This window comes from Nelumbo lutea, chromosome 1 (assembly GCF_056320005.1).
Source record: "Nelumbo lutea isolate HS-2025 chromosome 1, American lotus-T2T, whole genome shotgun sequence".
Classification (NCBI taxonomy): Eukaryota; Viridiplantae; Streptophyta; class Magnoliopsida; order Proteales; family Nelumbonaceae; genus Nelumbo; species Nelumbo lutea.
In genome coordinates, this window is record NC_142684.1 from 115,993,869 (window position 1) to 116,016,594 (window position 22,726).

Genomic DNA, 22,726 nt, shown 5'->3' on the forward strand with positions numbered 1-22,726 from the left:
CGTGCCTTTGTCCATGATCTGTCTCCGTCTCGGGGTAAGTTAGACCCTCGATACATTCCTTGTATCTTTATGGGGTATCCCTCCTCTCCAAAAGGGTATCGGTGTTTTGATCCCGTTAGTCATAGGTTTTTTGTGTCTATGGATGTATCCTTCTTGGAGTCTGAACCGTTCTTCCCTGCTTCTCAAGGGGAGACTAGTGTGGAAGAGGAAAAGCAGGTTCAGGTTCGCCAAGTCTCTCTTCCTTCTATTTCGGACCTTGCTCCCTTTTGTGTCTTCCAACGTACACGCCGTAGAGATCAGCAATGTGATAGAGATGTGGAGCAGCCAAACATTGAGCAACCGATACCGTTAGACTCCCAGGACCAAGAAATATTGCAGAAGCCTTAAAATGCCTTGAATGGACAGATGCTATGAAGGAGGAGATTAATGCCCTCCATAAAAATCAAACTTGGGAATTGGTGGATCTTCTAAGGGGGAAAAACCCAGTGGGCTGTAAGTGGGTGTTTACAGTTAAACACAAGGCGGACGGGACAGTTGAAAAGTACAAAGCAAGATTAGTAGCCAAGGGGTACACTCAAGTGTACGGGGTTGACTATGATGAGACTTTTGCTCCAGTAGCTAAGATGAACTCAATTAGGGTCCTCCTATCATTAGCTGCTAACCTTGACTAGGAATTGCATCAACTGGACATAAAGAATGCTTTTTTAAATGGTGACCTAGAAGAGGAGGTGTACATGGTTCAACCCCCTGGATTTTGTGCGAAGGGAAGTGAAAATAAGGTATGCAAGCTGAGAAAGTCTATGGTTTAAAACAATCTCCCAGGGCTTGGTTCAATAAGTTTTACATGGAACTTCAGCAGGTAGGGTTCATGCAATGTCGGTATGATCACACACTATTTGTGAAGAGATGTTAGGAACATGTTGTTATATTGATAGTGTATGTGGATGATATCATCATTACAAGAAATTGGAGTTCAGAAATACTAAAATTGAAACAATTCCTTGCATCTAAATTTGAAGTGAAAGATTTAGGTCCCCTGAAGTATTTTCTTGGAATTTAAGTCGCCCGCTCAAAAAGGGTATCTTCATTTCTCAAAGGAAGTACACCCTTGATCTGTTATAAGACACGGGCAAGTTAGGTGCAAAGCTAGCAAATACTCCCATGGATGTTGATCACAAATTGGGTGACTATGATGGTGAACCTCTAAAAGATGTGAACCAGTTCCAAAGGTTAGTGGGAAAGTTGATTTATTTGTCCATGACCCGTCCAAACATTGCCTATTCAATTGGGGTTTTGAGCCAATTCATGCACTTTCCTAAGAAACCACACATGGAGGCAACAAAGAGAGTTCTTAGATACTTAAAAAAGTATATAGGAACAGGTCTACTATTCAGTAAAAATAATCACCTAAAGGTGGAAGTCTTTATAGATGCTGATTGGGCAAGTGTTGTGGATGATAGAAAGTCCACAAGTGGGTATTGCACATTTGTGGGAGGAAAGCTAGTGACCTGGAAAAGCAAGAAACAAAGTGTGGTAACAAGGTCAAGTGTTGAAGCTGAATATAGAGCTATGGCACATGGGGTGGCTGAAGTCCTTTGGCTAAAAAACCTTCTAGGGGAGCTTGGAGTTGTTGATCATAATCCTCTGTCTCTTTACTGTGACAACAAGGCAGCCATAAACATTGCCAGCAACCCTGTCCTACATGAGAGGACCAAGCACATTGAAGTGGACAAACACTTCATAAGGGAAAAATTGGAAAAAAGGGAAATTTGCATCCCTTATGTCAACTCCAAGGAACAACTTTCTGATGTCCTCACAAAAGGACTTCCATACTCGCGGCACAATGAGTTATGTGACAAGTTGAGCATGATAGACATATTCAACCCAACTTGAGGGGGAGTGTTGTGAGGATTATTTAATTGTTATTTTACAGTTGTTGTTAGTGTGCTGTCAGCTTAAGATGTTGTCAGCCAATTAGTTTCTTTTTTTCTTATTAGCTTGTTACTAGGGAGTGCCACCAGGGGCATACTTGTAATTTCTCATTCCTTTATATTAAGTTAATGTAAATAAACAAACTGGCTGCCGCCAGATATAGTTTTGAGACTCTCAATTGTATCTTCCTCTTCTCTCTTCTCTTCTCTCTCTCTCGCCTCTCTCTCCATGAATAATTACAGTTTAGAAAGAGTACAAATACAAATATGTACAAAATAATACAATATGCAAGGTTTTGGACTTTACATATTTGTATTTGTACTCCTTCCAAACTGAGTCAGAGGATCCACTGGAAACACGTAGAATGCAGCTTATAGCAGCTTTTTTAGTTCTATTAATAGAATCCCACACTGTGGCATCAGTTACTTTACTAATGAGCTTTCAAGGTCAGTACAATTTATAGTCACTCAGGAAACAAAAGGAACAGAACAATAAACAAGAATCATTCATAAGGAGAGAACATTGACTGTTCACAATTAGGTCAGATTCATATTTGTCAACTCCATACAAATGTGCTGTGATGATCAGATTTTGCCATTGCAGTATTGCACCTAGTGCGGTCATGTGATTCTAATTTCTAATGGCTTATTCTACAATGACAACATGTATTGGCATCAAGCACATAACTGATAATTTTCAAAGCAATTTAGCATTTCTTTTATCAATAACAAGCTATATGACACACTAGAACCATGTATACAAGTCCTTTTGGTGGACCAACACATGCAGATATCGCAAGAAATTTTTGCCTGAGAAGGGGGAAACAGACTTACAATTCATTATTTGCATATTCAATACTGCAAATCTGGTATAATCCATGTCTCAGCTAGAAAAGGAGGCGCTCAGCTATGTAATATCCAAATACATATGCGGGTATGCATGTGCATCCAACTTGAACGCCAACCCACAATTTTGGCCTACAAACTAGAGAGAAAAACCTTATCATCTCACTCCATGTTCATCATGTAGATACCTGACGGGGAGAAATCACAAAATTTCCACCTGCCCACATCTGTGAATTCCACTCTGCCATTTTCTGGCAGTTTAGATGGAATAAGGTGAATTAATTGAACATTGAGGTGGTTCTTTATGGTCCTGGAACTGCCAAATTAGGTCAATAAGACTTTCTTCTAAGGAACCAATCCTTCATGACTGGCCACCATGTTGTAGGGAATTCATTTCTTTGCTGAAAGCACCATTGTCCTCTTTTCTAGCAGGATCTATGATTAGTACACGAAGTCAATAACGGGAAGGGTGCTCAAGGTCCTATGACTGCTAGTCATGGGACCACAGTTCCAGCAAAGATAAGGTCACAAAGTGTTTCTTCTAAAGAAACAACTCCCCGAAACTGTTGACCAAGTTGTAGGCTCTTCATTTCTTTCTTGCAAGTTTCTGCATCATAAACCCTACCAGCTTCCTTAAGACCAACTAATAATACTTCATATGTGCCTGATGATGCATGGATTCCTCTCCTTTTCATGATCCTGTAGATTTCAAGTCCTTTATCAACATTCCCTGAACTGAAGTAGGCACCCATTAAGGCAGTATAAGTGGTCAAGTTTTGATCATCAGGCAAAGAATAGAATATCTTTGCAGCAGAGTCGGCCATTTGGGCAGACCCAAACCTGTAAATCAAAAGTGAAACCATATATGTTCCAAAAGGAACTCCTGCCTTTATCATTTGTTCAATAACCTCCATGACAACAGGAAATGAACCAACTCTGATGAATAAACCTATGAGAGAGAGGTAAGAAACTCTATCAATGTGCACACTCATTTTTACACTGTATTTGAAGGCTAGCAAAGCACCACTTAGTCTGTGGTTTTCACAGTTTACTTGAATGATAGTAGAAGCAAGCTCTGAATCCAATGGAATATTCTTATTGATCATCTCATTAATCAAGTATTCAATAGCAACAAAATTCCGTCTTTCTAGAAGATTTAATATGATGCCTCTGTCAATGATGGAATGTACATCAGATATGGCTGCTTTGGACTTGGGTTTCTCCTTGTTGATGTCTTCAAAGGAGACGTGGGGATTGACTTCCTTGAGGAGATCAGCAGTCTCACCAATGTTCTTCAAGGTCTTAAGTGCTTCCATATAGACTGGGTGACGAAGAACAAGTGAATTCTCTCTCATGTAAAGAAGGATTTCTTTCATTACTGATGTCTCCCCTGCAATACAACATTTATGTATTAAAATGTTACAAGTAGCTTTATCAGGTTGCACTCCAGTTTCTTGCATTTTGCTCAAAATTTCTAGAACGGCTTTGAATTTACCTAAAACAAATGAAAAAAAAAAGTTAGAATGTAGAAAATACTAAGACTACTCTTCCAAGTCAATAAAGGATAACTGCAAGAAGGGCAACAAGAAAACCCTCAAAAATGAGGATTGACACACATTGAGAACCTAGGAATAAATCATGATCAACAATTCAATTTGAAGACAAGGCTTTACCAATTTGATTTTTTTTTTTTTCTGAGAAGAGGTAAGTATTGATTCATTAAGAAAAAGAGAAAAAGACCCATGTACAACTAGAGGCTATGGGAATACAAACAAACATTAGACCACTATCCATTTGTCATTACAAAAAGGTTTTCAAAATGAAAGAGAGAACTAAGGGGAACATTATTTCTTGATAGATGTGCAGATGACCGAGACAGCAGCTTCCCAACTTTTTTTTTGCCACACTTCCTCTTCTTGACAGCCTTTACTTCGAAAGAGCCTTGAGTTTCTTTCCTGCCAAATCGACCAGAAAACTGCTCCTGGGACCATTTTCCATAGAGTTTTCCCTCTCTTACTCAGACCATGTGTCTACCTGCCTTTTACAAAAGCTTCCACTGATGCAGGGCAGTAACTTTTAATGCTGAAAATTCTAAAGATTTTTTGTGTTTTATGAATGCGAAAATTCTAAAGATTTTCACCCATATGTTGTATGTAAAACTAAAATGTAGCAACAGGTGGTCATCTGACTCTTCTACTCCATTACATAACACACAAACAGGTGAGTCAATCACCATTCTCCTCCTGATCAGGTTGTCTTTTGCAAGTATCTTGTTCAGATAGGCAGACCAAACAAAGAAAGCCACCTTTGAAGGGATAAACTTACTCCAGATTACATGCCAAGGGAAATCCTGCACATCCTCTTGGGTCAATTTATTATAAAAAGATTTTACTATGAACCCTTTCAATCTTCTGACCGCACCCTTCTGTCCTCTGAATTAAAATTGGCTTTACCAATTTGAATTTGTCATACTGGCTAGGTTTAGGTACTCGTAGCCATGAGATAAAACCCCCAACTACAACCTCCCCCCCCCCAGTGGCATGGGGAACCAGATGTTTCTTTTGGACTGAGATGCAATTGGGTTGCACAAGCATCCATCCCTAGAGAAAACCACCTCCATCCGGGATGCTATGCACTAGCATATTGAAACCAGTAGCAGAAGAAAAGAAAGCTAATCAGAAAAGCATAGCAAGAAGAGCAATAGATCTCTACAAAAACCTAGGATTTTTTGGTAGCTCATGCACTGCACTAGGTAAAGAGGTGTAACTCTCCTTTCTATGGATAGAGGCAGTCGTATTTGGGAGTGCAATTGGAGGAAGGGATGGTATTAAAATTTTAGAAGTGTTCATGTTCCATTTAAGGTGTCATAGGCTCATAGCTAAGCATGTTACAAGAGAACAAGAGTTGCACTTTTAACCACCTTTATTTAAAAAAGAACCAGAACTTCCACAACTTTTATTTGGTAGGAAATACTGAGAAAAAATATCATCATCCAAGCCTTATCCCAACATCAAGAACATTAGGTTAAATTAATGGTGAATGGTTAGGCCTTCTTTGTATAAACTTATCCACTATCCGAATTACATTAGTGTACAATTTGGCCAACATATCTAATTAGGCCCTACCAGGTTTAAGCAACTGTTTGATGTTGATGGCTAATATTTTTCCACTTACAAGGAATAAAAGGTTCAATACACAATGCCAAGATTTGGCACTGATTTGTGTTTAACAAAACAAAAGAGAACAATATGGTAAGTTAATGGCAAGTTTTCCTAGTAGGATGCTGCCCAAGTTCCAGCTCAATGATGAAATACAAGCCAAACATCAGACTTCTCTTCTGGAGAAGGCATGTTCATTAATTCATAGTTGTTTAATTTGTAAGTTCTAGATGCTCTTTTTAAATGTTTTAATATGCTCCATCCCTCATAGGATTGGAACAATTGTTAATATTGACAAGTAGGACTGTAAAGATGAAAGAACACCATAGTAAGAAATATAGTTTGAAGAGACCGCCATTTATTGTCAGCCTTTCCATCAATGGTTATAAATCTTCATGTTATTGATTTTGAAAATAAAACTTCAACCTACAATCCAATTGCTAGAATTTATGCATTCATCAGTAGCAGGAGCTCCAAACAATATATGGCTTGCCTTGAGAAAGGTTCACGAAAAGGAGAGATTGAGAACAAACAGATCCATAATCTAAAATCTAAATGTCGAGCACAATAAACTTAAAAAAAAATAGTAACAAAGTTGACCGGTTAAAAGTCTTTAAATTTCATCAAACTATTACATTAGATTACCACTGTGGAAATAGAAATAGAGACCTTTTCTAGATAGGATCCCAACACAAACCATCTCTAACAATCTTCAAAAGAACCGTACCACCACTATGCAAGGATTAGATTAATGAAATAAAAAACCTATTTAGATTTGGGTAGGGTTTTGTTATTCAACTTCGCTTTACCATGTAACACTAGTAAGTATGCATGTGCTTTGCACGTGGCAACTTTTGTGATGATGATGATGATGATGATGATGATGATGATGATGATGATGGTGATGTTAGTAAATAATATGCTTCCAAACTTTTTTATATTCTATATCTATAAAAAGTATTCTTATTTTTCACACTGATGAATATACGATATTAGAGATGTGCCCAAATGTTTTCTACAATCTTTTTTGTATTTTTTATACTTCTGTGTGTTTTCATCTTTTTTTTTTATTTTTATTATTATTTAACTATGACATCAAAAGTTGACACATTTTGACCCAAAAGGTTGAATTGTTGACTCTCCGCCAAATAAGTAAACAACTCCACTTTTGGGTTAGTTTTAAATTTGTGTTTTATTTCTATCACCAATAAAACAATTATTCTTTGTCATACTTATTTTTCTTTAATATGGTTAAATAATATAGGATTCAATGAAATAATGAGAGTTAATACCCTAATTATAAGACTTAATGAGAAGGAATTGAATGAGGAGAAATGTAGTAGTTCAAATTACATTTTGTTCCCTCACAATTAGAGTATAAAATTCAAAAATAGGGGTATTCTAGTCAACAATAAGATTAGTGAATGTAAATAGGAGTTAATACCTTAAATGTAAGACTTAATGAGAGGGATTTGAATGAGGAGAAAAGTGGTTATTCAAATTACATTTCTGTCCTTACAATTAGAGAGGGACCAAATTAAAAAATTGAGGTATTTTAGTCAAACAAAAGTTTTTCACTCTCATTCACACTTTTAATAGTAGTATAGATATAGATGGGGTCTTAAATTTTCTATTCATAAATGTTGTTCATTTGGTTTATTGTCTCAATTAAAGCTTTTTTTATTAAATACAAACTTACCTCATGATACCTAAAGATCAAGGGGCAAATCTTGTCCAATGAAAATTCCAGAAAATAAGACCCATTCACACTTTTACAAGTAGTATAGATATTCAGAACACAATCTTCACTATACAATGCAATGGGCCTATTCATGGTAAATTTACATTTACATTCTAGCTTCATGTCAGGAAAAGGAACCTAGAAAAAATGATCTCAAAGAAAATAAGAGGCAATGTCTAAAAAGATGTATAATTTCTGAACAGAAATTATATGGTAAACATGGATTTTGAAGCATCAAAAAACAATTCAGTTGATTGTATGGATAATGGAACAATATTAAAGGAAAAAGAATTTTACTATTTACCAAAAATATAGACATATGCAACAAAACAACCAGAGAAACCAAAAACAGGATACAATTAAAAAAGAGTATATGTGTAGACTGACCAATTCCAGCAAGATACTCCATTAAGACTGTATATGTGTAACAATTCGGAGAGCATCCTGATTCAAGCATTTCCTTGTAAACCTCAGTAGCCTCCTTAGGTCTATTACTATCAAAAAGAATCTTCATAAATGCAGTATAAGAAACAACTGTTGGATGGCAACCCTTAAATTTCATTTCTTCCCACATCTTCAGTGACCCCTCAATATCCCCACTTTTAGAAAGCCAATGCAATAGTGACGTATATGTCACTGTGTCAATCTTTATACCCTTCTCCTGCATCTTCTGAAATACATACATCATTGATGTAATTCTCCCAGCTTCTCCAAAGATATCCAGCATTGTGGTGTAAGTGAACTGGTCATGCTTAAACCCTTTTAAATGGGAAGTCCAATTGAAAAATAGCCAAGCTTTCTCCATTGGTGGATGAGTCTTTAGAACCTGGTTGATTGTGTAAGAATCCCATTTCACCGGAAGTTTTCCCAACTGTTCTTGAGCAGAATCCCATGTTGAATACCTCAATATATTCGATATGCTTCCAATAGTATCCCTCATGTATACTTTGGAGACACTTTCTACCAACTTGGCACAAGGTTTGATAGATTTCCTGATCTTTTTCTTGATCGTTCTAACACATTTCCTATGTTTGAACTGATGAAGAAAATGTACACCCTTACCAAAGTTGAAGCGACCATAAACACAAATTTGGCAAAGTTGCATATAGTTTCTGATAAATCCATTGATGCCATAAGTACTTAACATAAATGATTATCAGAATGCCGGCTTTCTTGTCTGGAAATCAGTTAAAAGCTATGGCCTTCTTGTTATCCTTGAAGGAATTCACATGCAATCTGGAATCTTGAAGCCCTTGCTTGAGTGCAGCTAGGATTCAACCAGCCAAAATTGGAAAACTAGAAGATAACACCGCATCAGACTAAATCAGATCAAACGGCAGTATAGAAACGAACAATAATCGCATATAGAAAAGAATTTGGAATATTCAAAAAAAAATAAACCAAAATTTTATAGAAAAGAAAAGAAACAAAATTTAGAATTTTTCCTTTGAAAAAACTAACAAATAAGTGAATTCAGAGTTATTCAATTTTGCATTGCCAAGGGAGAAAGAGTGGCAAGAGGTTCTCAATTATTGTCCTGAATGCACCCTTCCAACTGTTGGAATTAGAATATCTGGTTATCCCAACAGCTTCAAGGGGGTGTTCCCCAATATGCATGTTTTTGTTTTAGCACGTCAGAAAACTTAAAGGTGACAGCTGTTTTTGACATGGCAGTTATAAAGGTGCATACTGTACAATTACAATAAGAAGAAGAAGAGGATGATGATGAAGAAAAAGGAATCCAGCAAGGCATTTCAGCGAACAGTATGTACACATATGAGTCAGCAGCTTATTTACCCAGCTGTGGGAGGTCGAGAGGAGTTAGTTTACTACGCAAGCTGAGGTTGTGGAGGAGACGGCCGAAAGTAATATTTCCGTGTGAAGTAATTGAAATTTGTTCCGGCAATGAATTCTTGTATAACCTTGGCGATGTGGCACAGCTCAAACCCTGGTTTTTGTCTTATAATTAGGATTTAGGAAAGCATGAATAGGCAGTCCTCCGCCACTCCACCCAAGGCCAAGGAGAAGGATTGCTGCGTCACCCTGGTCTTTTAATTATTATTTGTTTGTGGCTTCAATTCAACGCTTGCAAGTGAATCAGAGAAATGGAAAAGAGTTTTCCAGATTGGGTTGGCAGTTCGCTGCGCGGGTTTCCTAATTTCTCGAATAGAGAATCTTTATTTGAGAATATCTCTACATTCATGTACTTTTATTTCAGGGGAGATATTAGGTTGCGAGAGGTGTTGGGACGGTGTGAGTACGGATTTGCCCTGACCGAAGTCGATCTTTTCAGTTCCTAATAATAACCACGTGGATGGATGTCGTGGCTAATCAGAAGTTCAGACCCGACCATCAAATGGGAACGTGACTGTTTCACTTCCTCTGTTTATTATTGTGGTTTGCATGCAATCCGATGGTTTGTGGGTTTGTGGTAGTGGTGTAATTGTGTAAATAGGTCGGCATGGGGTTTCAGGTCCATCGGCGGCACGGCCGTGTTGCCTATGGCTCATGTGTCAGTCTGGCCCAACACATGAGTTGGGCCCAACACATGGGAAAAATAATTGAAGGATAAATCATAATTAATAAAAGTGGGAATATTATTTATCAAAATTTATGGGTGAGTTTTGATTGATCAAAACTCTTTTCATACCATATGTGAGGGTCAAAAAAATGGTTTACTTGGGTTGGAATTGGAGTCGCTATCCATCAAATAAATGAAAAGGAGGTTATAAGACCTCTGGGATTTATATCGGAAAATGTTTTTTATTTCTTAGTGACTTAAAAGCTCAGGGCACCCACTGACCAATCCCTCTCCCGAATTCAATAAGTGGAGCCCACATGAAAATCCAAACGAGCACAAATACAAAGTGAATATTTAATCCAACAAAAACATGGTAACTACTACGGTGTGTGGAAAGAAACTATCTTCTCAATATGTGAATTAGAGTGAAAGATAAACAAAACCAGATTTAACAGATCTATTACTCTAAGCATATATTATCAGACCGAATGGAACTAAATGTTATGATACATAAAACTTAAACAAACTAAGGATTTTCATAAAAACAGAAATAAGAAATTGACTTATGCAAATCAACCCCTGACTATAACAAAGAAATTTAACACCATAAGAAGAATTAATCTGAGCAATGAGCATCCAACAATCACATAGACCAATCAATACCGGAGAGAAGATTAATATCAGAGGAAAAGAAGAGGAAAAAGAAGAAAAAAAAAAAAGAAAATAGTGGCAGAGTCAGAAGGGAAAGAAACACTATAGAAGTTGGTTTCACCACCTCCATCGGCCTTCTTCCCTTTCCTCTACCAGGACCAATGCAAGAGAAATAGACTAGAAACCAACTAAACAAAAAAGAAAACTAATTATAGGAGAGGAGGGGAAATACCTGTTGTGTCTAAACCCAAAGTCGACTAACAGAATTGAGAAAGAACTTCTACTGCTGCTGTTGTAAGTCACTTAGCTTTGAGCTTCACTAGGCCTGACCCAAAATGTTGATGAATGCAGAGAGGAGTAGGAGAATGGACTTCACCTAGTAATCGAGGGCAGGATCTCAGGTGACTGTGGTTCGGTTAACACCACTAGCTATCAATGCAAAAAACGGAAGGGGTCCAACTTGCTTCGATCTCAGATACTTCGTCTTTCAGCAAACACGGCTCCGGTATCTGAGCAATCTATGTTATTGGGAACAACCAGTAATGGAGGGTCTGTTGGCTTGTCTAACGAGATTACTGCTGATGCTACGTCTAGTTCCTGTCCAAACGGGAAATCTGGAATGGAGAAGGAGCCAGGAGATGATGATAACAAGGAAACAAAGAGGATTAGTGAGGTTGGGATCAATGGTTTTATCAAGAAATATGATGGATCGAACGTGAACAGGGGAGTTCTACCATTGCAACTCCCAACTGAGAGGGTGATGAATAGTAGACTTATGATGAAACAAGGGAGAGAGTGAGAGAGAAAGAAATGAGAGGGAGAAAGTGAGAGAGGCCAGAGGAAAGAAAGAGTTACCCCACTGTTGGTTCAATTCAGTCGCAAGGAAGACTAAGTGAACAGTGTAAACACAATAGATTTTGGGAAAGAGAAATGGGAGGAGAGGATGCGGAAATGCCGAAGAAAAAATGTGAGGGAGAATGAAGGGGGTGCCACTGTTGAGTTCGAATCTGCTGCTGCAACACTTGCAGCGACGGTGATGAAAACAAGAGAAGATGAGGGAAATGCCGGGGAGGAGGAGGAGGAGGAGGAAGAAGAAGAAGAAGAAGAAATAGAGGGGAAGAGAGAGAGAACAGACGAAGACCTACTATTGGTTCGTCGCCGCTATCGAGAGGAAGGGGTGAGTGCACAGTGTCAAACAGTGTATTCCAATGGATCTGAGAAAAAGAAGAAGAAGAAGAAGAAGATGTTAAATAGTGTATGCCCTTAGCTCCAATCAGATTGATGTATAAATACATTTATTGTAAATAAATAAAAGTACATTATTGTCTCATGTTGATATTGGTATGTTTCTATAAAATTACCCCTTAAACTGGATACTTATGAGACTCGTGTTAGTTTAAAATGTTCTCAACTGTTGAATAGACGACTTGGGGAGTTTATCCTACCAAGGCTAACATTGATGTGCTATCAAAGAAGTTGGGGTAGCTTGTCTCAATTGCTAAGGTTACAATCAAATCACATGCAGTGTGTGTTTGGTTCAAACACTGAATCCGAACCATTTTACAGTTATTCCCTAGACCTTGGAGATTGATGGGTAAAACTGGAAAGTTATATAACCCCTAAACTTGATTATGGTACTGCATTAGGTGTTGGATTGGGTTGTCTTTGATGTGCCAATAAATGAGATCCATTGAAGGTCAAAACATGGGTATGTTGGGGTAGTTTGAGAATTCACTTAAGTGGGTGATCATAGTGATAGGATCGGCCCCTTTGTCGGACAAAGTGAATGATAGGCTTTACACTCTCTCTAGTGGAAAACTAAACTGTCGACTGTGGATTTCAACTGTGTTTGAGATTTGGTTTTGCAAAATATATTTATATGATAAATATAAATTATGTTTTATGAAAAATGTTTACAAAAGGTTTTCATTCTCGGGATCCATCTGAGCAGAGAGTGTGACACTACACCTTGCAGCCAGGGGAGAGGTCATTCCTTATCGGGTAGTGTTTAATCATTATAGGACGAGAGGTTAAGTGTAAGAGACCATTACAGGGTTGATTACCTGATGGGCTTTATCTTACTTAAATCTATTATCCTTGAGTCTTCATAAGATGGCTAAATTCAATTATCATTTTAGTGTAAAATGTTTGGCCCGTTTTGAGCCTATAGCGATGTGCTCAGGGGTTCACTATGTTTAGCAGTGAATTTGGCCAGGCGTTTTCGCAAAGGTTGGGCTGGACCCATGTGGATTTATGTGAGGTCATTGTGGGGTCCCACACCATACAAATGAGGCATAAGTTGGCTATGCAACACTCTTGGGTCATAAGCCTTATAGATGATGGGCCTAAGGCCCATAATTAATATAATTAATTAAGATGTCACATGACAACTTTGGGTGATTTCTGGGTTTGGAAATGGGTATGGAGCATCCATCCTCTTAAGAGGAGAAGTACTTCATAAAGAAATAAAAGAAGAGGTCAAACCGATTAAGAACTCTCTCTCTATTCTACTATATCTTCTTCTTTTGTCTTCCAAGAAACCATAATTCGACCACAACTATTTTGGGACTGATATAGATCAGTTTTCTTCTGATTTTTGCAAGAAAAATTCAAACAAATTTCATTCTCACCTCCCTAATTCGATCCAAGCAGTTGGATTGCAGTTTTGCTGAAAACTACGTTGTTGAACCGACTTCAAGAATATGCTGCGCCATCTTTAGTGGAGGTTGGTTTTATGACTGATTTGGGCATGAACTTTTCACCTTGGGATCTATGTTTGTGGTAACCGTATCAGGTTTGCATCTCCCTATTTAGTTGGATTCAAATATAGTTTGGTTCAGTGCAAGACCGGTCTTGAAAAATGTAGTTTTTCGAAACATAGGGAATTCGATTCCCGAATGATTAGAATTTTTTTTAAATTTTGGCCAGCCATATGATGGATCCTAACCCTTCCTTTAGTGGTATCTGTTAGACAGTGTATGCCCATAGCTCCAATCGGCATGATTTACATTATGACATTTATTGTAAATGAATAAAGTACATATTTGATTCATGTTATTGTGGTGTTTTTCTGTGTAATACCCTTAAACTGGAGACATATGAGACTCGTGTTAGTTTAGAAACTTCACAGCCGTTGGATAGATATGGGGAGATTTATCCTACCAAGGTTGATACCGATGTGCTACCAAGTTGGTTGGGGTGGTTTGTCTCAGCTACCAGGGTGAGACCCGAGGCACATGTAGTGTGGGTTTTCTTAAAACCCTGAACTGAACCAAATTCCAGTATTGTCCTGAACCTTGGAGATAGATGGGCAAAACTAGAATGTTACACCTAACCCCTAGACTCGATTATGGTACTGCACTAGGTGTCAGATTGGGCTATCTTTGATATGCCAAATAGTGAGATCCTTAGAGGGGGTCAAAACCTACGTATGTTGGGACAGTCCGAGAATTCATCTTAGTGGGTGATCATAGTAATATGATCAGCCCCTTTGTTGGACAAAGTGAATGATCGGGAAAATGCATTATCTCTGATGGAAACCTAAACTATCGGCATTGGATTTCAAATGTATTTGAAATTTAGTTTTGCAAAATATATTTATATATAGATATACTTATATATTGTGGTTTCACAAATTGTTTGCAAAATGTTTTAATTCCTGGGATCCATGTGAGTAGAGAGTGCAGCATTGTACCTTGTAGTCGAGGGAGAGGTCCTCTCTTGTCGAGCAGTGTTTGATCATTAAGGGCTGAGAGGTTAAGTGTAAGACCATTGAGGGCTATACCTAATGGGCTAATCTTACATCTGCCCACAATCCTTGGGCCTTCATAAGATGGCTGGACCCAAGGACCATTTAATGTAAATGTTGGGCCCATTAAGAGCCCATAGTGATGGACTCAAGGGTTCATTGTATTCAACAATGAATTCAGCCAGGCCTTGTAATAGAGGCTAGGTTGAACCCATGTGGCTTATGTGTAGATCAATGTTAGGGTCCCATGCCATTTAAAGAGAGTCGATTTAGCCAACAATAAAAAGAAGTGAGCCTGAAAGCTTAATGGGCCTAAAAGCCCATTTCGTATTGGGTTAATTAGATTAATTAAATAGGGGCAGATCTGGGTTTGGATCAGTAGATAAGGATAAGAGAATAACTCTTATCCATTTAAAGAGTCCAGATCAAATAAATATTTGGATAAGGGAACTCCTAATTTGATTAGGAATAAGCTGATCTTTATCTGTAGATAAGATAAACAATTATCCTTATCACTTAAAGAGTCCATATCCAAATAAAGATTTGGATCAGGAAGACAACTCAGTTTGACTGTTTCTACCTTCAGTTCTTTTTCATCCTATTCTTGCCGCCCTACCCTATTTGATTTTCAATTCTTGGATCTAATCAAGATTTGATCTTGATATTGTTTCTTGCTAGAAGAAACAATTCTGAAGTTGTGCTCACTTCTCATTCAATTCTTGCTAAAGAATCAAAGGTTCTTGGTGAAGAACTACCTGTTGATCATGCCTCATCCTTAGTTGTGTCATCTTCAATGGAGGGAGGATTTAGTATACTCTTTGGGTGTGATCATCTACATTGGGAGGAGCATTCTTGTGTGGATTCTGTATCAGGTATATCCCTCCCTAATTTTGGTTTCAGATTTGGTCTGATTTGGTTATAAGAACGTGTTAGACAGTTTTGTATGCCCTTAGCTTCAATCAAAATTGATGTACTTTATGAGTTTATTGTAAATGAATAAAAGTGCATATTTGATTCATGTTCCCTTGGTATGTTTCTGTTTAATACCCTTAAACTAGACACTTATTGAGACTCGTGTTAGTTACAAAGTTCACAGCCAGTGGGTCAGTCTGGGGAGACCTATCCTAACAAGGCTGACACTGTGGTGCCATCAAGTCGGTTGAGGTGGCTTGTCTCAGCTACCGGGGTGAGACCCCAGACACATACAGTGTGGGATTAATTGAATCTTTGAACTGGACCAGATTTCTAGTATTGCCCTGGACTTTGGAGATTGATGGGCAAAACTGGAAAGTTACACCCGACCCCTAGACTCGATTATGATACTGCACTAGGTGTCGGATCGGGGTGTCTTTGATGTACCAATCAGTGAGATCCTTAGCGGGGGTCAAAACCTGGGTATGTTGGGACAATCCGAGAATTCATCTGAGTGGGTGATCATAGTGACAGGATCAGCCCCTTTGTCGGACAAAGGTAATGATCGGGGATGCGCTCTCACTGTTGGAAACCAAGACTGCCGGCAGCCGATTTCAACCGTTGAGATTTGTTTTGCAAAGATAAAAGTATATATATTGTGGTTTCTAAAATGTTTGCAAAAGGTTTTAATTCCCGGGATTCATATAAGTGGAGAGTGCAACACTGTTCCTTGCAGCCGAGGGAGAGGTCCTCTCTTGTTCGGCAGTGTATGATCATTAAGGGCTAAGATGTTAAGTGTAAGACCATTGAGGATAATACCTGATGGGCTAATCTTGCATCTGTCCACAGTCCCTGGGTGTTACAAGGTGGCTTGGCCCAGGGACCACTTAGAGTAAGTGTTGGGCCCATAGAGCCCATTCAATGGATTTCAGGGGGTGCACTGTCTTTAACAGTGTATTCGACAAGGCCTTGTAACAAAGGCTGGGCCGAACCCATGTGGCTGATGTGTAGATCAATGCTTGGATCCCACGCCATACAAAGTAGTCCAACTGGGCAGCAGTTAGGAAGGTTGAGTGAGCACATAAGTTTAATGGGCCTAAAGCCCATTTCGAACTGGGCTATTTATTTAGTTAATTAAAGGGGCGAATTCTGAGATGGATTAGTAGATAGGATAGGGTTTTAATCCTATCCACTCAGAGAGTTTAGATCTGAATGTGATTCAGATCTAGAAACCTCCTAATGGGATTAGGAGAAAGCTAATCTAATATGCAGATAAGATAAGGGTTTATACTTATCACTAAAGAGAAGGCTGATCCAAATATGATTTGGATAATCAGCTCCTAATGGGATTAGGAGCTGATCTTTTAAGTTAACAAAAAAGAAGGAGGGGGCGACAGCCTTTGGGAGAGATACATCAGATCCTCTTTAGTGCTGAAATCAAGAAGAGAGAATTCTGCAGCCTGTGAATACTCTCTTGCCGCCTCCCTGTTCTTGTCGCCCTGTTTGCCAGTTCGATCTCCAGTTGTGGGAGAAGTCAAGATTGGATCTTGACATCAGTTCTTTGAGAAAGGATTGAGAAAGAAGCTGTGCTCACGTACCATTCTACTGATTCTTACGAAGGACAGAGTTCTTGGGGAAGAACACTACTGATTCTGCTCCATCCTGCACTGCGCCATCTTTAGTGGGAGCAGTTTTTGGATCCTTCCTTGGGCATGAACACCTTCGTTGGGAGATGTTACTTCTCCATATCAGGTATAATTCTCTCCTATTCCTTTTGGTTTCAGATCTAGTTCAGTTTAAGGTTAAAGAATGATCTTTGAAAATATGATTTTCTAAATAGGGAATGTGATTCCCAGTTGAAGGGAGAGAAAAATTTTTGAAATTCGCCCCTTATTCCGCAATCTTTGGGCATCCATGGGATGGATCTCTCATCTCTTCACATAACCCCACCACCTTTCTGTGAAAGATCACATCCACTCATCATATGAGTTTTCCCTTTGGCCTCTGTCAGACAAGGTTCAGAGCCATTTTTAGGTAAACCTTTCTGTCCAGTGAGTGCTTACCCATCATATTCATGAACGCCAAGGTACCGTGAGAGAGTTCCCATTTTCTGGTGAAGCCCCTCCCACATCGGTCTATGATGCCCCTATCATCTTATGAAACACTTAGACAAGCCCAACAGCAAATGGATAGCCCATTTTCTGGTGCGTTTCCTCATTATTGAAGGACCCATCCTCATGATAATGATGGAAAGCCTTTAGAGAGTTCATCATATGAATCTCTCTATCACATGCACTTATATTAGTTGGAGGGAACAGTTATTACGCCGTAGTTTGATTTAGGTCAAACCAAAGTGGCTCCCACTAACTTTCATAAAGTCAGATTTCGGTGGGCCTTAATCGGCTAGGGTTCTGCACGTAACCTCTTGATGAGGTGTGGCCCACCACCGAGGGAGGTCATCCAATGACCAAAAGGGACACCATGGCAATGATGTGCATTCAGCCATGGTGTGCGCAAGAGCCACTGTCGAATGAGCATGGGCCAAGCACTTATGGCCCATGTACGCAGCACATCACACATCCAAACATCTCATGTAGGGATAAATTGATCCAATCAATTAATCATCTGTAAGGCCCATTGGAAGCCCATTTTAAATCCATAATGTTAACCATTAATATTATTTAGGTATATGGGCTAAATTAGGGTTACCCAGTTCGGCCCATATAGCTTTATCCTTTGAAGTGGGCTTTTGGCAGTTTTAACTATTTAAAACCGGGCCTTTACAGGTTGGGCCGAATTAACCATTTAATTAAATATCAATCCTCAGGCCCATTGGTGGGAAAATTAGGGCTAACTTTCAGACTTGATTAAACCCTAGATTTGGTCCAAACAGTTTGAACCAATCTTGGTTCGAATTCGTTTGATCTTTAATTCAAGAAAATAATATGAAATTCAAGAACTGTTAAAAGAAAATCAAGAATCAGTTAAACAGGGCTGTTCGCACAATCCATCTTGCAAAATAAAGGTTAGATCACAATTTGTAGTTTCATAAACTGCAAATCGCAGATAACGAAAGTTCCATCTGTGAAATCTCCTTCTCTGCGAAATCTCCCTTTTTGTGCTGCCATCTTCGATCCAAAATAAAAATAAATAGAAATCTTATTTCTATTAATGATTACATCAGATCGAATACCTATACATTGAGTCTAAAAAAAAAAAAATTATTTATAGACCAAATGTAATAAATAAATCAAGAAACTGTAAATCTTGCAGTTTTCCCTACGCAAACCAAGAATTCGATCTCCTCTTGTACGAACAACCCATAAATCAAGAAAATCATAGAGAACTATTCTAAAAAATAATCAGATTTATATAAAATTAATTTCAGATTATTTGCCCATTAATTTTGGGAACAAATTTCCCAAAACCCATATCTGTGCAAATTGGGTAGAATGCCTTCTGCCCATTTGCGCAGGTTCAGATCTGAAACAAAATGGTTCAAGATTTGAACCATGGCTCTGATACCATTGAAGGGATAGGATATCCATCACATGGACACCCAAAGATTGCAGAATAAGGGGGCAAATTTCTAAAATTTTTCTCTCCCTTCAATTGGGAATCCAATTCCCTATTTAGAAAATCATATTTTCAATGATCATTCTTGAACCATAAACTGAATCAGATCTGAACCAAAAGAAGTAGGGAGGGATAATACCTGAGACGGAGAAACAGTATCTCCCAATGGAGGCGTTCACGCCCAAGGAAAGATCCAAAATCTGCTCCCACTGAAGATGACGCAGTGTAGGGTGGAGCAGAATCAACAGTGTTCTTCCAAAAGAACTTGACCATTCGCAAGAATCAACTGGATGGCTTGTGAATACAATTCCAACTCTGAACTGGATATCGAACGAATTCGTAGGGTGCAGAATTCTCTCTTCTTGTGATCTCAGCTCTGAAGACAAGAGTGTGTTGGTTGCATGTCTAAAGGCTGCCGCCCCCTCATCCTTTTATAATCTTAAAGGATCAGCTCCTAATCCCATTAGGAGTTGTTAATCCAAATCATATTTGTATAAGAAGTCTCTTTAAGTGATAAGGAATAACCATTACCTTATCTGCAGATCAGATCAACCATCTCCTAATCTAATCAGGAGGCTCCAGATCTAAATCTTATTTAGATCTTGGACTCTCTAAGTGGATAGGGTATGGGCCCAATCCTATCAGCTGATTCATCTCAGAATTTGCCCCTTTAAATGACTAATCAAATTAGCCCAGTTTGAATGGGCTTAAGGCTCATTTAAGGTTATGTATTCACTTAGTCTTCCAAACTGCTACCAGTTGGGCTTCCTTGTATGGCGTGGGACCCAAACATTGATCTACACATCAGCCACATGGGTTCAGCCCAGCCTTTGTTACAAGGCCTGGCCGAATACACTGTTATGGATAGTGCACCCCCTGAAAACCATCTCATGGTCTCTATGGGCCCAACATTTACGCTAAGTGGTCCCTGGGCCAAGCCACCTTGTAACACCTAAGGACTGTGGGCAAATGCAAGATTAGCCCATCAGGTATTATCCTCAATGGTCTTACACTTAACCTCTCAGCCCATAATGATCATACACTGCCCGACAAGAGATGACCTCTCCCTCGACTGCAAGGAACAGTGTTGCACTCTCTGCTTATATGGATCCCGGGAATTAAAAACCTTTTGCAAACCTTTTCGAAACCATAATATATATACTTTTATATATTTTGCAAAACAAATCTCAACGATTAAAATCGGATGCCGCAGTCTTGGTTTCCATCAGTGAGAGTGCATCCCCGATCATTACTTTTATCCGACAAAGGGGCTAATTTTGTCACTATGATCACCCACTCAGATGAATTCTCAGACTGTCCCAACATATCCAAGTTTTGACCCCCGCTAAGAATCTCACTGATTGGTATATCAAAGATAGCCCAATCCGACACCTAGTGCAGTATCATAATCGAGTCTAGGGGTCGGGTGTAAATTTCCAGTTTTGCCCATCAATTTCCAAGGTCCAGGGCAATACTAAAAATTTGGTTCAGTTCATAGGTTCAATTAATCCTACACTGTATGTGCCTAGAATCTCACCCTGGCAGTTGAGACAGGCCACCCCAACTGACTTGGTGGCACCACGGTGTCAGCCTTGTCAGGATTGGTTTCCCCAGATCGACTCACTGGCTGTAAACATTCTAAACTAACACGAGTCTCATTAAGTGTCCAGTTTAAAAGTATTACATAGAAACATACCAAGGGAACATGAATCAAATATGCACTTCTATTCATTTACAATAAACTCATAAATTACATCATCTTGATTGAAGCTAAGGGCATACAAAACTGTCTAACAGGAGCATCCATCCTTTTAAGAGGATAAGACTTATCTCTTAATAAAGTTCAGATCCAAATTAGATTTGGATAATTTCCCAATTTGATTAGGAGAAGTGCTCCATAAAGAGATAAAGGAAGAAGGGGGTGAATTGATCAAGAACTCTCTCTATTCTGCTCTATCTTCTTCTTTTGTCTCCCAAGAAACCCTAGTTCGACAACAACTATTTTGGGACTGATATAGATAAGTTTTCTTCTAATTTTTGCAAGAAAAAATCAGAGGAATTTCGTGCTCACATCCCCAATTCAATCCAATCAATTGGATTGCAGTTTTGCTAAAAATTGCGTTGTTGAACCGACTTCAAGAATATGGTGCACCATCTTCAGTAGAGGCTGGTTTTAGGACTGATTTGGGCATGAACTTCCATCTTGGGATCTGCATTTATGGTATCCATATCAAGTATACATCTCCCTATTTGGTTGATTTCAAATCTAGTCCGGTTTTGTGTAAGACTGATCCTAAAAAATGTAGTTTTTCGAAACATAGGGAACTCAATTTCCCGAAAGGATTATGAAATTTTTGAAATTTCAGCTACCCATCTAGCATGGTTTGGCCATCCATATGATGGATCCTAACCCTTCTTTCAGGAGAAGAAGAAGAAGAAGAAGTAAACTATAAGAAAGAGAGAGAGAGAGAGAGAGAGAGAGAGAGAGAGGCCGAAGGTGGGTCAAATCTAGCGCCGCTACTATACTTTTGGGTTTGGAGAGGGGGAGACGATGAAGAGTCCATTTGTCTCAACTGAGAGTTTATGTGTAGTTTATAGGTTGTTAGAGGGCAATTTTGTAATTTTAGGGAAGTACATAGGCATTTTAGTAATTATGGGAAAAATGTGGAGGGCTGAGATGGGTCTAACCACAAAGAGTGGGTTTGTGTGTGTGGACCTACGAGATTGACTGAAATGGAATCTATTTAGATGGATGGATGAATGAGGGTATTTTTGGCTGAAATTTCACAAGGTGGGGGTTTTGGACATTTTGAGTTGATCGGTGGGGTTGGATTGGGTGGAATGGACCCAGATTGGGTATATTTAGAAAGGGTTTGATTTGATTAATTTGGAGCATGAAAATGAAATCTTTATGTGATCAAAGGGCAAACAAGGTTTGTTTTGGATGAAAATTCACAATGTAGGGTTTTGGGGTAGTCTGAGGTAGATTAAGCCAAATGGGCTTGGATCGGATGAATTTGGAATCCAGTCAACCTAGAGCCTTGAAACAGAATCTTTGTGTAAAGGAAGGACAAACGAGGGTATTTTTGGTGAAGATTTGCAGGGTGCAGCTTCTGAGGATTTTGAAGTGATTGGCAGGTTAGATTGGGCCACTTAGGCCCGGATCGGCTGGATTTGGAATTTGGTCAATCCAGAGCCTTGAAACGGAATCATTGTGTGATGAAAGGGCAAATGAGGGTATTTTGAGCTGAAATTTTACAGGTGGGTATTTGAAGGTGTATGGGATTTGATGATGCTGTCTTGTCAATTCAGGGGGGCCAAGATCATAAAAATTTGGGTCAATAGGATGTTACGGAATGAAATCTTGGTTTGATGGAATGACAAATGAGGAAATCTAGGGTGAAATTTCATGGGTAGGTGTTTTTACGTATTCCGGGTTTTATGATAATCAATGAATTTACATTTTTGCCTATATTTTCTTGTGTGAGTTTCACCACACATGTTCGTTATTTTAAACTTAACATGGCGAGAATCGACTCTTGCTAGAATCACTATTCTATGAAGTGTCTTTTTTTCACTTCCCACAGCCTTGCTTCCGGAGCCCATTTCTTATCCCATTTGGAATGAGAAACACTTGATAGC

General features: G+C 38.8%; 1 protein-coding gene across 1 annotated transcript; it reads right to left on the minus strand.

Annotated features, from left to right (window-relative positions):
* Positions 1 to 2,600: 2,600 nt before the first annotated feature.
* Positions 2,601 to 10,187, minus strand: EMB3111 (Tetratricopeptide repeat (TPR)-like superfamily protein). Its single transcript, XM_088947859.1, has 3 exons — positions 9,474 to 10,187; positions 8,064 to 8,972; positions 2,601 to 4,272 (listed from the first exon to the last, which is right to left on the minus strand). The coding sequence occupies exons 2-3, from the start codon at positions 8,821 to 8,823 to the stop codon at positions 3,272 to 3,274; spliced, it is 1,761 nt and encodes a 586-aa protein (XP_088803985.1). The 5' UTR covers positions 8,824 to 8,972; positions 9,474 to 10,187; the 3' UTR covers positions 2,601 to 3,271.
* Positions 10,188 to 22,726: the final 12,539 nt, after the last annotated feature.